The sequence below is a fragment of the Pteropus alecto genome, unplaced genomic scaffold (genome assembly GCF_000325575.1).
Source record: "Pteropus alecto unplaced genomic scaffold, ASM32557v1 scaffold42, whole genome shotgun sequence".
NCBI lineage: Eukaryota > Metazoa > Chordata > Mammalia > Chiroptera > Pteropodidae > Pteropus > Pteropus alecto.
This window is the reverse complement of record NW_006434825.1, coordinates 7,325,697-7,342,413: the sequence shown is the minus strand read 5'-3', so window position 1 is coordinate 7,342,413 and position 16,717 is coordinate 7,325,697. Positions and strand designations below refer to the sequence as shown.

The window sequence follows — 16,717 nt, the reverse complement described above, 5'->3', positions numbered from 1 at the left end:
AATTAATGTGCTGTTAAAAAGCCACAGAAATGGTTTTTAGTCTTAAATGGCTTCTTGTAAAAGGAAAACGCTGTGACTCTTTTCAGAAGATTGGCTTAGATTTCACTTTTCACAAGGAAAAAAAAATTAAATACAATCTTTTCTGTTACAGAAGAGCAAGTTTAACAGCAGGCTCTACTTATTGAGTTGTGTGAATATTTTTTTTTTTTTTAATATGGAATATCTTCAAGAGCTTATCCTTCTTTACTTAAAGAGATTATTTTCCCAGAGATTCAATGAAAGTTTCTACAGTTTTTGCAAAGTGTTACACATGCTGGTAAGATCATCTAGATTACCACATGGGACTCTCCTTTTAGGAGGCACGTATCATTAGCTGTCAATCCATGCACCGTATTGCTCAAAGGAACATTCTGTGACTAGGCCTTAGGGTCGTGATATGGCTGTACAAAGACTCCTTCAATCTTCAAAGGGTTTGCATATGCACTGGTCCTATGAAAATGCTAATACACACAAGGTGTATCCTTTTTTTATTATTTAAAACGTAGGTAATTTTTTGAGATATAATATACATTCCATAAAACTCACTCATTTTATAGTACAGTTTAATATGTTTTAGTAAATTTACAAAGTTATGCAAACATCACTATGATCTAATTTTAGAACAATTCTATCCTCTCAAAATAAAGGATAGATGTGCTGAGATAGAGGCTAAAATTCCCTCCCAACTATGTTTCCAAAGCTAATTATATTTTTAATTTTCCAGAATTAGAGGTTGTTGCAGCTCATCCACTGATGTATGGTACCATTTTCAAGTCTGTACAAAGGGACAGCTGCATGTGAGATCATCTTTAAAAAACTCCCAGGCCTAGAAGGGCAGAGGTACCCAAATAGGATAAGCCTAATAGTTTAGTTGAGGTCTTTTTAGGGAAAGGCATTTTTTATATCCAACGACTTAAAATCGGAGGTTACCAGTGGAAAATCTCTGAGAAACATATGAAAAATCACAATAAGGAAAAGTATCATCACTTTTATGTCTCCCTGTCAGGGCATCGGCAACAGATTATAGTTTTATCTGCTATGCAAGATTAGACCTTTTTCTTTTATCTGTGTGTTCTTGGGACAGGTCATGGAGAGGTCAGAATCAGAGCAGAATTTCTCTTCCTTCTTGACACTGTTTTGTCATTTTGTGAGTGTCAAGGGATTTGTACAATTCATCTGAATCATGGAATCCATTGTTATGAAATTGTTTCTATCACCACCTTACTTCATACCTGAAATTGGTAATTTATTTCTCTTTTTCTTCCTGATTAGTCTGGTTAAGGTGTGATAACACTTATTAATCTTTTCCAATAAACAATATTTGATTTCATTAATGATTTGTATATTGTTTATTTGCTTTTTAATTAATACTAATATCTTTGTTACATTATTTCGTCTGTATATCTTGAACTTAATTTGCTCTTTTTTTTCTAGCTTCTTAAGGTAGAAGTTTAGGTTATTGACTTAAGCCTTTATTTGTTAAATACAAGCATTTAACACTTTAAATTTCCCTTAAGTAGTAATTTAGCTCCATCCCACACATTTTAATGGGTTATTCTCACATTCTCATTCAGTTCCAAATATATTCTAATTTTCCTTGTGATTTCTTCTTTGACCTATGGACTATTTAAAACAAGTAGTTTTATTTCCAGCTATTTGGTGATGTTCTGTATATATTTTTATTATTGCATTATAATTTAATTACCTTGTATGAGAGAACGTACTCTGTATATTTCGATTCTTTCACATTGAGATATTTTTATGACCCAAAATGTAGTTTATTTTGGTGAATATTCCCTGTCCATTTGAAAAAAAAAAATGCTGTCTAATGTTGTTGGATGGCATTTTCTATATGTGACCATGAAGTTAAATAAGTTAATAGACTATAACTCGGGTTCAGATATTCTATACCCTTACTATTTTTCCCACTATTTGTTCTACCAATTTCTTAGGGAAGAGTGTTATAATCTCAAAGTATTGCAAATTTTCTATTGCTCCTTTCAATTCTGTTTTGTGTTTTTGAAGTTATATTATCTAAACACACATATTTAGGAGTATTGTATCTTTATTAAATTGATCTTTTCATTATTACAGAATAGCCCTCACTGATAATTTTCATTGTTCTAAGATTTTTTTATATTAATATAACCAACTTCACTTTACTTATGATATTAATATAGCCATCTCAGCTTTCTTATAGGAATTTTAATGTTACATATATATTTTTATATTTTTTAATCATTTTACTTGTAAACCTCTTTGTGTCTTTATAACTTTACAATTAAAATAAAATGGGATTTTGTTTTTTGTAGTTAGCATTTCATTGAGTCTTTTAATCCAGTCATATAATGTCTGCATTTTTTATATGAGGATTTAGTTTTTTTATTTTTGATGTAATATTTGCCCATGTTAGGTTTAATTCTACCATCACCTTACAATTAATATTTATTGGCTCATTTGCTTCATTTCTCTCTCTAACTTCCTTCTTTAGGGTTATGGACCATTTTTTAACTTTATTTTATGTCCTCTGTTGACCTATTAGCAATACCTTTATTATTACTATTGTTTTTGTTATTATGAATATTATTATTATTTTAGTCATTGGTCTAAGGTTTATAATATGTCTTTAGCTAATCTAAGTCTATCTTCGAATAATAGTATACAATTTCACATATACTATTAAAGACTTACAATACTATATTTTTTTCTCCCAAGCCATCCTCTGTGCTATCAGTATTTCTACATGTCATTTCTACATATTTTATAAAGTCACAGTTTGTAGTTATTTTAAATTCAGTCAATTTTCATGTAAAGAAATTTTAAACTAATTATTTTTAGTTATCTACATTTTGCTATTTTTAGTTATTTACATTTTATCATTTTGTCTTTAGTTATTCACACTGATTTAGGTAGAATATTTCCTTGGAAACCAGTTTATATTGCATCTGGATACTATATTTCATTCCAGAAACTCTTCTTCAATGTGCATCTTGAAGAGTCTTACTCTACTTCTTAACGTACATTTTATCTTATAATTTACTTTTTATTCCAAACTTGAGTCTTTCGAATAGAAATTCATTGTAAAGCATGAAAGAATGAAATCCAAATATTCCTAAAATATTGTAGCTCTTTGCTTTATCTCAAAGTTAGAGTAACTGATAACCTTACATGTATTAATAATAACCCCTATTATTTTGTTTTATTAAAAAGCATCACATGACAGATTCTGAAAATATACTTTAGGTGGAAAAACACATTTACTCCTCAAAGACCTTCTGACCCTCAGTTCCTTAATTAGTAATTTGGGCATAATAAGAGTGCCTGCTATGACCTTGGGGAAATTATTTAAAAATGCAACCAGGTAAGTAATGAAATTGGAATGCAAACACAATTAGAAGTAATTCCAGAGCCTGAACATTATCTAATACGATATTCAGAAGCATTCTGAAATACAAATCCTAAAGAAATTACTGCTAATATAAGCTATTCAGAAATTAGAACGTTGAAAAGAGAATAAATTTCCCTTAGCTTCCATTTGTTAGACATAGCTCTAATAATTTCAAAATGTGGAGAATTTAATGGTAGGGACCTTTATATCACTCCCCAGTGCCAGGAAACACCACACATCCATTTCCAATGGGGAATGGCAAGCTTGGAAAATCAAATATTATCTTGAGACTATTTAAAAAAAAAAATCCCTTTATTTTAAGAGAAAGTATTAAAATGAAATCATGCATGACTCCAAAATGTATTCAGATTTCTCTACAGTGTATAACAATAGGGAATTTTATCAGATTACATTTTCAATAAAAAAGAGTTTGAATGAGTTTGATGTGATTTCTATTTCAATCATAAGGGTGACCTACACAGGTATCTTTTCTTTCGATCATTTTATTTCTGCTCTCTCCATCTGTATTTTAACCTGTTAATATGTGGGTGAATTTGAGGAAAAGCAAATCAGTTTGACCTTTAATGTAAAGTCATTTTTTGTATGATCAAAACAGTACTATTTCCAATACTATAAAGGATGTGAATTTTAAGATTCAAAAGCACGTGCCATTCTCAGCAACCTGGAAAGAATGATAATGTGACCACTGCTTGAATGATAATTTTATCTACATAACGGCCTTCCATCCTCTTGCCTTTACCGTATATTAAGACTTCTGCCCAAAGATATATGTTTAGCCAAACTGTTTTAATATAACATATTAAACTTTAAAACGATTCAAGGACAAACACTGGACTTCAGCTCGCTGTAGGATGCCACATTTTCTTGCATCATTTCCCTCCTTTTTTTGCAGTTATTTTACCACTAAACCAGAAAAGAAGGAATTATGCAGGAAAATTACTATCGGCTGCTACCCCTGCTGAATTACAGAACCCAGAGAATAATAGCTTCCCCAGTGGTGCCTCTGAGGGCTTGGGCCAAGCCATTAACCACAGCTAACACCTAAGGGAAGAAAGGGAGTATAGTAGAATGGCTCTCAGGCATTCCAGAAGATTTTTTATGCAAAAAATTTACTTAAAATGCAGACGTCCAGGGCCTATCCCCAGAAATTCTTATTTGGTTGATTTAGACTAAAATCTAAGAATATATATTTTTAACATGCTCAGATATTTGTATCTAAATTATTGCCTGAATTTTACAATTGACTTCTATTTATGTGAATATTTGCTCAGACACAATGATAATTAAATGGACAAAATTTGAAATGCCGTGGTCCAGACATATCAGAGTCTAGGATAATTGGCACTTTATTTTTTAAATCGATGTAATAATAAACATAAGATAAGTGGCATATGCTTTTCTCATTGCATTCTATTTGTGTGAGTTTAGAAATATTTTGAACTTCTCAAGGTACTGCTTCCCATTTTGAGTCTCTTGTTACACACCAACTCACTCATATGTACTGATGTCTATTACATATTTATTTTAAAAATGAACTAAAACCATTTATATTAACACCTAACTTATAATCAAATTTCCATTACATCTTTGACTTAGATATTCCAAAATCCTAAGGCCGTTTGTTCCTATTGCATCCTTCATAAAGGAAATAATAAATTTTCAGCCGATTACTGTAGGATAGAACTTTTCTACATTGAAAAGGAAGATGTGAGGTTATTGGATACCAGGCGAGAGATATACAAAAGTATATAGCCATGAAGATGATACAAGAAATGGATCCAAGAAATTTCTTTTTAGAAATGGAGAAGAACAGGAATTAAATATTATTAGTTTCAATGCGGAAAGACTGAATTTGTGGTACTGAACATCCAGATAGATATGCCCAAGAGGTAAACGGAGGAGGCATAAGGCTAAATTTTTAGAAAAAAATATTGTCTGGTGTCTGAAATCACATAAGTGAATCAGATCCAAGCAGTTCATAAAGAGGTTAGAGAAAAAGGCTGAGGATGAAATGCTATAGAACAGAGACATGGGAGGAGGGAGAAAAGGGAGTGTCGCCCCCTCTTCCTCTAAACCCAGCCCACATGCCACCCCTTCCTTAATGGCTTCTCTAGTCTGTGTCTACAATGATAGAAATTTAAATCAAGGTACAAGTGGCATAGTTGACCACAGAGTATGGGAGCTGGGACAGAAGGACAGGAGTCACAGTTAGAAAATGGACCATGAGGTGACTGATATCTTCGCTAGTTATATGCTATTCTCTCTTCTTCTGGGTTAGAAGTTCCTTAGAATCAGTACTTATTTATAATTTCATTTTTGTAGCCACTCATTTGTTCATTCAACAAATATCCTTTGAAATCTTCCCATGGAGACTTCTATATTATGACCCATATGACAGATGATGATGGGATGCAGTCACTAAAGAAGACAAAATCTCTGCATCCAAGGACCTTTCTGTGGGTGAGATAGAAAACCATTATAGCTGACCGTACTGCAGCATGCTCAGTGGAGTGTGTGGCAAGAAAGACTTTCCTCTCACAGTGGTGTCTTGTAGACAATGGGCACTGAATAATGGAGGGCGGAATTAACTGAGTGTGTCAGCGTGGATTTGAAAGAAGTTGAGATGGGGGCTTGTGTGATGGCGACGGAAAATGGTTTTGTGCCATTTGGGGTAACTTTTTACTTCATGTCTTATTGCCACATGTGCAAATTCAAAATCTTCAGGGAGATGATGGTATCTAACAAAGTGGTGATTGCCAAGGTTACTTGACCTCCTTCAAATCAAAGCGGGTTATTTATGCTGTTGTCTGTGTCTATGAGTGTCTGTTTGTCTGTCTTGTTCATTGGTTTCTTTCAGTTTTATATCCCACATATGAGGGAAATCATATGGTTCTCAACTTTTCCCGTCTGGTTCATTTCACTTAGCATGATCATCTCAAGGGACAACAGTATAGTTTTTTCCCCAGAGGGAACGGGAGAGGGGGAGGTTCAAAAAGGGGAGGAGAGAAGTAGAAAGGGGCAAAGGGGGTCAAATATAGTGGTGATGGAAGGAGATTTGACTGGTTGGTGAACACACAATGCAATATACTATGGTGTATTATAGAACTGTATACTTAAAACCTATATAATTTTTTTAACAAATGTCACCCCAATAAATTTAATAAGAAATGTAAAAAAAAAAAAAAGTAGGTTATTTAGATAGCAAACTACTTTTGGTACTTTCTTTCTTTCATATTCTTAGCGCTCCATTTACTACATTTAATGATTTCAATATCTTACACATAATATACACTTTAATTAAACTATTTTAAAACAGTGCTAATCTCTATTCCAACTACCCTAAATTCCAAGTGTGTTAATGAGCACAAATTTATCAGCTTCAGTACAAAATGAATTCATCTCTGACTCCCAGTTTCTTATAATTTCTATCTATTCAATAAATAGAAATGTGGTGGAAAAGTCACTCTCCTGACAAGGCTAGCCTTCCAATGTCTGGATTTTTGACCACTATTAGGCTGTCTTCTGAAATTTTCACAAGAAATTTTACCAAGGGCCTTAGCGTTTCTTCCTTTTGTTTTTATCCTAGATAGCTTGCACATTTAAAATAATAATACATTGTTTTCACTTCTGCATAAATCTAAAGAGACAAATATTCTTTTCCAGATACCTTGGTATTTATAAAAGCTTTACAATTTCCATTCAAATTGGCTCTTGGTATAGTTTTTACTTTTGTGGGTTAGTTAATGCAGGTCTTTTTCAGATAAAATGAAAGTAATATTAAGTTTCATACCTCATCCACCAGTGCCAGGAGTGAGATAAATCTGTCTTTCTTCTGAGCACTAAAGGATATGCATAATGTACATGGAACACTTTGAGTAAGAGCAATCATGCAAATTCAGTGCAGGGGAAAAATAATCAAAGTCAGAAGCCCTTGGGCAGTGTGATTGTACCCTGCATGGACTTTGGACTCTTAGATACTTGACTTCCTCTCTAGCATCAAAAATGATCATTTATTAATAATTAATTCAAAGTTATGTTATTCTATGCTATTGTAGGGGTTCACATTAAGTCACCCAAAGTTGGATACTATGGCATTCTGATGCTATGCTGTGTATGCTATGCTATGTTGACTCAAAATATGGGATTTTGATCTATAGAATATTGTATTGAATATTTTTGAGTTCTCTAAAGTCCTCTGTTCTTGCCTACCAATGGCCTCGACCACTTAGCTTTCTCCTTGACTCTGATAAAGGTGTCATGGCATAGAAAAACCTTCCTCCACACACTTTCTTTTTTTTTTTTATCTTTTCCTTGAGCTTTAATATAATCTTCTTAGAGCCCATTTTCCCTTATTTTCTTAGGTAACTGTTATTAAGATGACAGAGAGAGTACAGAAAATACATCGAATTTGGTTGTAATTCTTAGCTGTCATGTGAGAAACCTTGAGCAAGTCACTTTATCTTTCAAAAACCCTGTTCTTCATATGTAAAATATGTGTTAGGACACCCTTCTCCACATCTACAAATCATTTTTAATCAAATTTACTGTGTGTCTTAGTTTCCTAGCACAGTCATAACAAATTATCACAAACTGGGAGGCTTAAAATGACAGAAAATCATTCTCTCACAGTTCTGGAGGCCACAGTCTGAAATCAAGGTGTCAGCAGGGCCGCACTCCCGCCAGAGACTCTAGAGTCGAATTCATTCTTTGTCTTTTCCAGCGTCTGTTGGCTGTAGGCATCCCATGGTTTGTAGCCACATCATGCCCATCTCTGCCTTGGTTGTCACCTTACTTCTTCCTGTACTTTGCCTCACTCTTAGGACACATGTTATTGGATTTAGGGCTCACCAGGTAATCCCAGATGAACTCATCTCAAGGTTCTTAATTTAATTGCATCTCCAAAGGCCCTTTTCCAAGTAAGGGAGCATTGATAGATTCTAAGGAATAGGAGATGGACATGTCTTTTTGGAGGTCACCATTCAGACCACTACACTAAATACCATTTTCATTTAATCTAAAAAGAACTTTATTTTATATTAACAAGTTAAGAATAGTATATGTAGTTTTTTAAAGAATTTTAGAAGATGTTTAAGTTTCATGGGTTTGCTTGATGAGTCCTAAGTTCGTAAAGTACATCCCACCCTCTGTACACTTCCTTGCAACATGACAACCGTGCATATATTTATAGAACTATGTTTATAGTGCTAAGTGGCTATAGTGAAGTAACTTCTTCTGTTAAAAATGTGCTAATTCATCCTATGTGTACTTATAAATTGTTAACTAAATGTTAAGTCAGATGTTAGTCTAGGAACTTATAGAAGAATTCACAATGATGGTTTTTTCTAAAGTCAAAGTAAACCTTAGTCAATATTTTATGGCTAGATATACTTTATTATTAAATCCTAGAAGATTTGGTAATGAGTTAACACTCAGATAAACATTGAGATTATTGACATCAGGTGGCATGGTGGACAGTTTAATGAGGAAAAAAGGAGAACAGAGTGACAAACGATCTAATTAACTGGCTCAGCTTATCCAGTTGTTTGTTGCAGATTTTGTGTGTTGGTACACTTTTAAAGAATTATGTAGGAAGTTGCAATGGTAATGTAGGAGACTGGATTCACAGAGTCTTAGTTTTTATTAATTCATTACAGCCTGATTGTTTCTAAGAAGACTTAGTGTTTAGAGTAGTAAACATACATTGATGAAGTTTAGGTGTTATGATCTTTGCTTCGTATTCCTAGATATTGGATATGGTGAATACATGTATCTAATATGCCGAAAGCTCATGAATTTGGTATGTTTATTGCTTTGTTAGATTTTTATAGATAAACAACAGACACAACACAATGATAAGAACTTAATTAAATCTCCTGTCCACTGAACAGAGTGCCATTTTCCCTTTGTTTTGACCTTGCCATTTTCATTGCATTTGACTTGACCAAGAAAATTTGAATTAGATTTGCAAGTCAAATGCCAGGAGGCATTTCTCAAAAAGGCATACTATCTGCTGATCTTCTCTCTATTTATTTCTTTTGTCATAAATGTTTGTCTGGCAAGTGCCTTCATTAACTCAGCTCCTTGTTGCTTCTGCTGGCATCTATGAGGATAAACAAAAGCCATAGCTCCGTGATTTCAAATAAATGGGACTGAGACCAAAGTAAAATGTCTGCATAAGGGCAATAGCACAGATGAACTACACTGCAACAAATAGAAATTTGAGATTTTCCTGCTTTCTTTTATCTGGGAAAAAAAAAGAACAATGTGGAAAGAACATGGGATATTTAAGTAATAACAGTAATACTAATGACCATTCTTGTTTTATTAAAAATACACAGAAAATACATGGAAAGAAGGAAGGGAGGAAGGGAGGGAGAGAGGAAGGAAGGCAAGAAAGAAGAAAAGAAGGAAGGAAAAACTGTGGAAAAAATTATACAAATAAAGTTGAAAGATTATCCCAGTAGGCAGAGTCTATCTCTTTAGGGAGACTTTTAATTTTTCATGGACTATGCATATAGAATTAACTAGTTCTACAGCATTATTTGAGTTGGCTCAGGCTGCTGTAACAAAATACTGTAGACTGGTAGGTTAAACAATAAAAATCTATTTCTCACATTTCTGGAGGTGAGGAAGTCTAAGATCAAGGTGGAGGCAAGGTATGTTTTATTCTGAATCCCATTCTCTTGGCTGCTGTAGGAGGCCACCTTGTTGCTTGTGTACTCAGATTACCTCTTCTTTGTGCACATATGGGTAGAGAAACAGGAAGTTCTCTGGTGTCTCTTCTATAATGACACAAATTGTATAGGATCAGGACTTCACTCATGTGACCTCATTCAACCTTAATTACTTCTTTAGAGGTTCCATCTCCAAATACAACCACACTGGAGGGAGATGGAGGGCTTCAACATATGAATTTGGAGGGGAGGGGCATTCCGTCTATAACGAATATTTATTGGCTTATTTACTAAGGCAAACTTTTGTTATAATGATATTAATCTTATATGAAAGAAGGTCCTTTGGTTTCCAACTTCAAATGATTCAAAGGCTAAAGACCAATAATCAAAGAAATTCCTCCTATACAAACTGTAGGAGATACTTACTCAGACTATCTGTCCCCACTCTGAATGTAAGACTAAGTCATCCAATTTCAGCTCAGTAAAAGAAAATTCTGGTGTGCACCTCTTTAGTATGATGGTATTTCAGTTACTTTAGACTAAGTTTCTTCTTCTCTGAACCTTCTCTATTTGAATCTAACCATCCTCAGTCCATTGTTCATGTTATATGTGAGGCATCTCTAAGGAAAGACTTGGAAACTATCACTATTTCTCTTAAATTTCCATCTAGGACTCCAGGCTACATATTGTTTTCAATAACCTAAAATTAAACTTTCTCAAATATAAATTTCGAACTGCATATAATTCTCTATGACAAAATAGCATAAGAGAAATAAATATGAGCCCTACAAAATATGGCTAATGATTATTTAGCCATTTATGCATCTAAAATTGGTTATTTGTTATTTAAAAGTCCCCTAGTTTATTTCTGTATCCCATCTCTGTCATATCTCCATTATTATATCATTTCTTTGTAATAAGTGTTTTGATGAAAATATAAAGTTTTTTTTAAAATATAAAATTATATAACTAATTAATCTAGAGAGATTGGGGACAACTATTGTAGGAAATTATCTATGAAGAAGTGACATTCAAGCACAGATATAACGAATGCATAAATATTAATGATTTAAATTTGGGCTAAGGAGGGGTAGCAAGATTATCAGGCAGAATAAAGAGAAAATACAAAATCCTTGAGGAGAGAAGGTTCTTGACTTAGAAAAGGCCAGGATGGTGAGAACATTGAGAGAGAAGAGTAACAGAACATGAAGCTGGACAACTAGGCAGGGACTAAACCATGCAAGTCACATGGAAAGAAAAGTAAATCTCCAATTTATAATAAAAGTTCTAAATGTACTTAACAAGCTTCTAATGAATCAATTGGACTCTCAGTTTCTTAAAACCGAAAGCATTTCAAATAAAAGTAGGTTAAACACCACCAGCAATAATGACTTGAAAATATGATTTTAAAAAGGTATTACTAGAGCAACAAAATTATACTGCACCAATAATAAATCTAACAAAATGTGTAAAAACTCTTGCAGCTAAAATAAAAACATTGTATAGAAATATATTTAAAAAAATAATAACACTACAATCTTGATATAGAAAACTGAAGATCATAAAGACGTCAATTCTCTCAAAATTGATTTATATTTTAACATAATTTCTACTTAAGTTCTTATAGGAATTTTTATGGAACTTGATAATCTGATTCTATATTCGTTAGAGATTAGCAAATGAGCAAGAATACCAAGACACTCTTGAGGAACACTGTAGGGGAAAATAACCTAACAAACATCAAGATTTATAATGGTTTTATACATAAAAGCAAGGTATTAATGCAGGATTAGGAAAAAAAGGGCATTAGAACATAATAGAGAGCCCCTAAGAGGATGTTTTAAAGAAACAAATCAGAACTTCAGAAAAGATATTTGCCACATGTAGATTTTTTAAAAAGTATTTCAAATATATTAATTTGAACTATGTAAAACTGTGATAGTCAATTTTTCTTATATGTACAACAATGACATTTTCATTTGGCCTAATAAAATAACACAACTAAATCACTAATAAGTACAAACAATCAAAAAAATTATTGTTTAAAAAAATGAGTAGGCAACTAGGAAATTGACTTTGCCTGGACATAGCAGGTAAAATCTGGCAAAAATAACTCATACACTACTTCTGTCAGTCAACAATTTTCTGTATATAGAAGAGGAACGACATGCATGGATGCATTGAGTATTAAAACAATATATAGGTACAAGTTTAATATTAGATCCTCCAATGCTTTACTAAATAATAAAGAGGTGGCTTTGTTCTGCAAGAATAATATTCCCACTGCACTTTCTAAATTATCATTATGGACCGTTTTAAAGAGAGAATATGCAAAGATAGTTTCTCATACAAATAATGTCAACCACAAAAAGGAAAGAGCCTCATTGTAGTTTTATTAATTGCATCTCGAAAAACAATTCCCATCTTCTGTTTTGAACCATGGTATATGAAATCATCCACAAATGTTCCTTGCACTAATTAACTCTACTCAAACTTGTCACACACTTTCTGAAAATACAACACAGCTCTATATTCTGTATCTGTTTTGAGATAATGTTCTGCTTTTAGCTTGATGGTATTTCCTTCTAGGTCATGGAAATGAAGATTGCTGGTCATTTGATATATCATCGTTTAACTCCATTAGAGACTTCTTTTCACTCTTCAAATTACTAAATAATGAAGCACAACCAAAAGAAATTTAGAAAAAAGTTAACTCAGTCAGAGGATTTTTTTTTATTATTTTTATTTTTGTCTGACTGCTTACTAGTAAGTCATTATAGGTCCACTTATATCTTAAACAAAGCAAATATAAATATAATTTATACATCTATTTTAGGGAATGGCTATCATTTGGAAATCTTGGGATAGTACTATACATTTAGTTTCAGTCATTTGAGTAGACTGTCTGCTCATGTGTTTGAGTATTCTGGAAACCAGTAAGACCCTGATGACCAGGAATTGGACAGCAATGGTTTGGAATCCTTGCCTTAGTATGCACTGATGAGGTAGCCAAGTGTTCTGGGGTCTGCATACTTGCCAATATTTGAAAAACTTCCAGCTGAAATAATAATTTTGCCCAAAAAACATTGCACATATTTACCAAAATTATGTTTATTTGCTTTTAGCTGGAAACCCAGTGTGAGATAATCATTATTCCCATTTTGATTAGATGTATGTCTTTCATTAGACAAAATGAGAAAATAAATTAATAATTAATATATGCAATATGACTATAGTTTGTGAGTTAGAAATGAAAGACAACAAAAAAATCATTTTGAGGGTGAAATTTTGAGAACCATAGGGCTAACATGGGACTACTCACTTCTCACTGACCAGTTTTACTTTGAACTGAATGAAGTATGCCTTTAAATATTGGTTAAATGATATGTATCTCCATTTAATTAACTGACACGTCCAAAATGGAACACTTGCTCCTATGACTTTTCAGTTTATTCTTATTTGTGTAACCACTACAGGTCTTCTCTACAAAATTTTAATATATATGGCATATCTCCTCCAATTGGCAGTAAATGGGACTGTTGTTAAATGTTAGTATAAATGCTCTAGGACATAAATGACTTTTTAGGTACCCATGGGAGTCAACAAAATGCATCGTTTTGTATGCCATTTTGTCATGCAGTCTGTCTTTTAATACAGAGCTTCTCAAACATGCCTTTCAAATGTGGTAAAATTTTGTCCAGCCAATTTTGCATTACCAAGATAAGTGAAAGGAAATTAAACTTATTTATGGGGACTTGGGATAATGTGTCTTCTGAAAAGACACTCGAAGATTATATAAATCTTTTGTGTTTACAAGATGATGATAAAACTTCATTAGTATATCATGGGACCCAATTCAATGGACCTGATAGGATGTGGAGGTTTTGGTCCATGCCAACTGGGAAAGTGGGAAGAGGGGAGTGGGAGAGAGCCTGAGCTGTCCAGTGGCATTGGGATCATCTTGAAGTTTGCAGAGGATTTATGAACTAGAAAAACAAGTGTTGTTCAGGCAGCCATTTTGAAATGATGCAAACTATTGTAATTTTCACTTTTTCCAGATAATTCCCTCAGCATTTTGGCAAAGCATAATGGATTCAACCGCCAGAAGCAAGAAGTCTATCTTTTACCTATCATAATCAGTGATAGTGGGAATCCTCCTCTGAGCAGCACCAGCACCCTGACCATCCGGGTCTGTGGCTGTAGCAGTGATGGTGTTGTCCAGTCTTGTAATGTTGAAGCTTATGTCCTTCCGATTGGACTCAGTATGGGCGCCTTAATTGCCATATTAGCATGCATCATTTTGCTGCTAGGTACGTATTTCCTTCATAGCCTAATGGTCACCATTTTTCTGGTTCATAAATGACTGTAAATAAGGACGACAAACCCCGACCTAGCCAGGCATCAGCGTTCTTTTGGGGAAGAGGAACTTCCTGTACTTCTCCAAGCTTTGAGGTCACTAAGAGGGAGTGAAGAGAAAAAGGGTTGTGATAGTAAGTGTCCAATTGGAGAGGACTGTTTAGTGCCTTTTTCAGTCCCATCACCAGTAAACAAACAGACTAAGCATATGGTGGTGGGAGTGGGGATGGACCTTTATGTGGTTACAGCAGCATCTATTATGAAGAAGACCTCCAGATCTTCTGATGCACACAAGTTTGACGCATAAGGGGCTCACATCTGTCCAGAATACTCTTTTATCTAAACAGTGTATAGATTGGATGGCTGAGTCCATCCAATCACAAAGTTTGGTAAGAGAAAAAGAAAACAAACAAGCAAATGAAAAAATATATTTTCTTCAAACTTACATTGTCTTCCTCAGATTTTTCTTGATATTAAAATCAAATTATAATGAAGATTGCAAATTAAGGAAAGGTTTCTGTAATGCTTCCATTAAAAAAAAAAAAACAATTAAAACATGAGATTAGATAGTAGAAAGATATACAAAAGGAAAGTTATGTCTTATCCTGCCTAAAGGTTATGTTAGTTACTGCCTTCCCTGTTGCATCTGTCCTGCTGACCCAGTGTTCTGGATTGAGCATAATTTCCTGATATGTTTTATCTTGTTAGCCCACATTTGATTTGGCTGACCTGGCTGGCTGGGTATGTGTTCCTCTCTGTTTCCCCACCTTTCGGGCTGCCTTCCTTGATGGAGGAGTTTCAGCCTTCACACAAGACAAGAAGTTGACCATGCAGATTTGACATTCATCTTGATATGTCACTTCACCTGTGAATGAACACTATTTGATTGGAGAAAGTCTAGAAGAACTGATAAAACACCAAATATACCAGATATAATCTATTCTGCTCCTTTTCTTTATAGAAGAGGGGCATAGAACCAAAGAATATTAAATAACTTGCCCAAGATACACAGCAAGTTAGTTACACTATCCGTACTGCTTTCTATTTTTGTGCCATTCACTCCAGAGCTTATCACAGAATTAAGTGCAGCTTTCACCATGACTAGATGAAAGCTTATTCTTTTAACCCAGCTTCATCACCATGTAACAAACAGAAGCAACCTGGGAAAGTACTCACTCAAAATTCAGTACTCATCCTTCAGAAAGGTGCTTTGCTTAATTCTCAAGTCAATGTTATTAAAGCTAATGCTCAGAAGTTTTTAAATAATGCCCCTCTATCTTAAAACACATGGAGTGTTGCTCGTAAAATTGTATGCAAGTTTGGCTAACTGTTATTTCATGTTTTTTTTCTACAGTCATCGTGGTGCTGTTTGTAACTCTGCGGCGACATAAAAACGAGCCATTAATTATCAAAGACGATGAAGATGTACGAGAAAACATCATTCGCTACGACGACGAAGGAGGAGGGGAGGAAGATACAGAGGCTTTTGATATTGCAACTTTACAAAACCCAGATGGAATTAATGGGTTTTTACCCCGTAAGGATATTAAACCGGATTTGCAGTTCATGCCAAGGCAAGGGCTTGCTCCCGTCCCGAATGGTGTTGATGTCGACGAATTTATCAATGTACGGCTACACGAGGCAGATAACGACCCCACCGCCCCGCCGTATGACTCCATCCAGATTTACGGCTACGAAGGCCGGGGGTCTGTGGCTGGCTCCCTCAGCTCCTTGGAGTCCACCACCTCAGACTCAGACCAAAATTTTGACTACCTCAGTGACTGGGGTCCCCGCTTTAAGAGACTGGGCGAACTTTACTCTGTCGGTGAAAGTGACAAAGAAACTTGACAGTGGATTATAAATAAATCCATGGAACTGAGCATTCTGTAATATTCTAGGGTCACTCCCCTTAGATACAACCAATGTGGCTATTTGTTTTAGAGGCAAGTTTAGCACCGATCATCTATCAACTCAACTACATTTTAATGTTGAACCAAAAAAAAAAATTAATAAAAATAAAACGTATATGTTAGGAGGTTATAAATCTTGTGGAGTGTGAATTAAAGTATGTGGAGTGTCTACAAGTCTTTGGATATTTGATATTTACCTAACCACCACAGACAAAGATTGGGATCCTGGCTAATCCTTAGACTAATGGGTTAAAAAGAGGAAAAAATAATCAAAATTAAAAGGTGCTTTCTTAGAAAAATGGACCTGCAAGGAATTTGCTGCTGATATG

The 16,717-nt window shown here is 34.1% G+C and overlaps 1 protein-coding gene across 1 annotated transcript in view; it reads left to right on the top strand.

Annotated features, from left to right (window-relative positions):
- Window positions 1-16,326, top strand: part of CDH8 (cadherin 8) — a 300,666-nt gene extending 284,340 nt beyond the window's left edge. The window contains 2 exon segments of the mRNA XM_015587681.2: window positions 14,181-14,432; window positions 15,833-16,326. Coding sequence (XP_015443167.2) covers window positions 14,181-14,432; window positions 15,833-16,326 — 746 coding nt within the window.
- The last annotated feature ends 391 nt before the right edge of the window (window positions 16,327-16,717 follow it).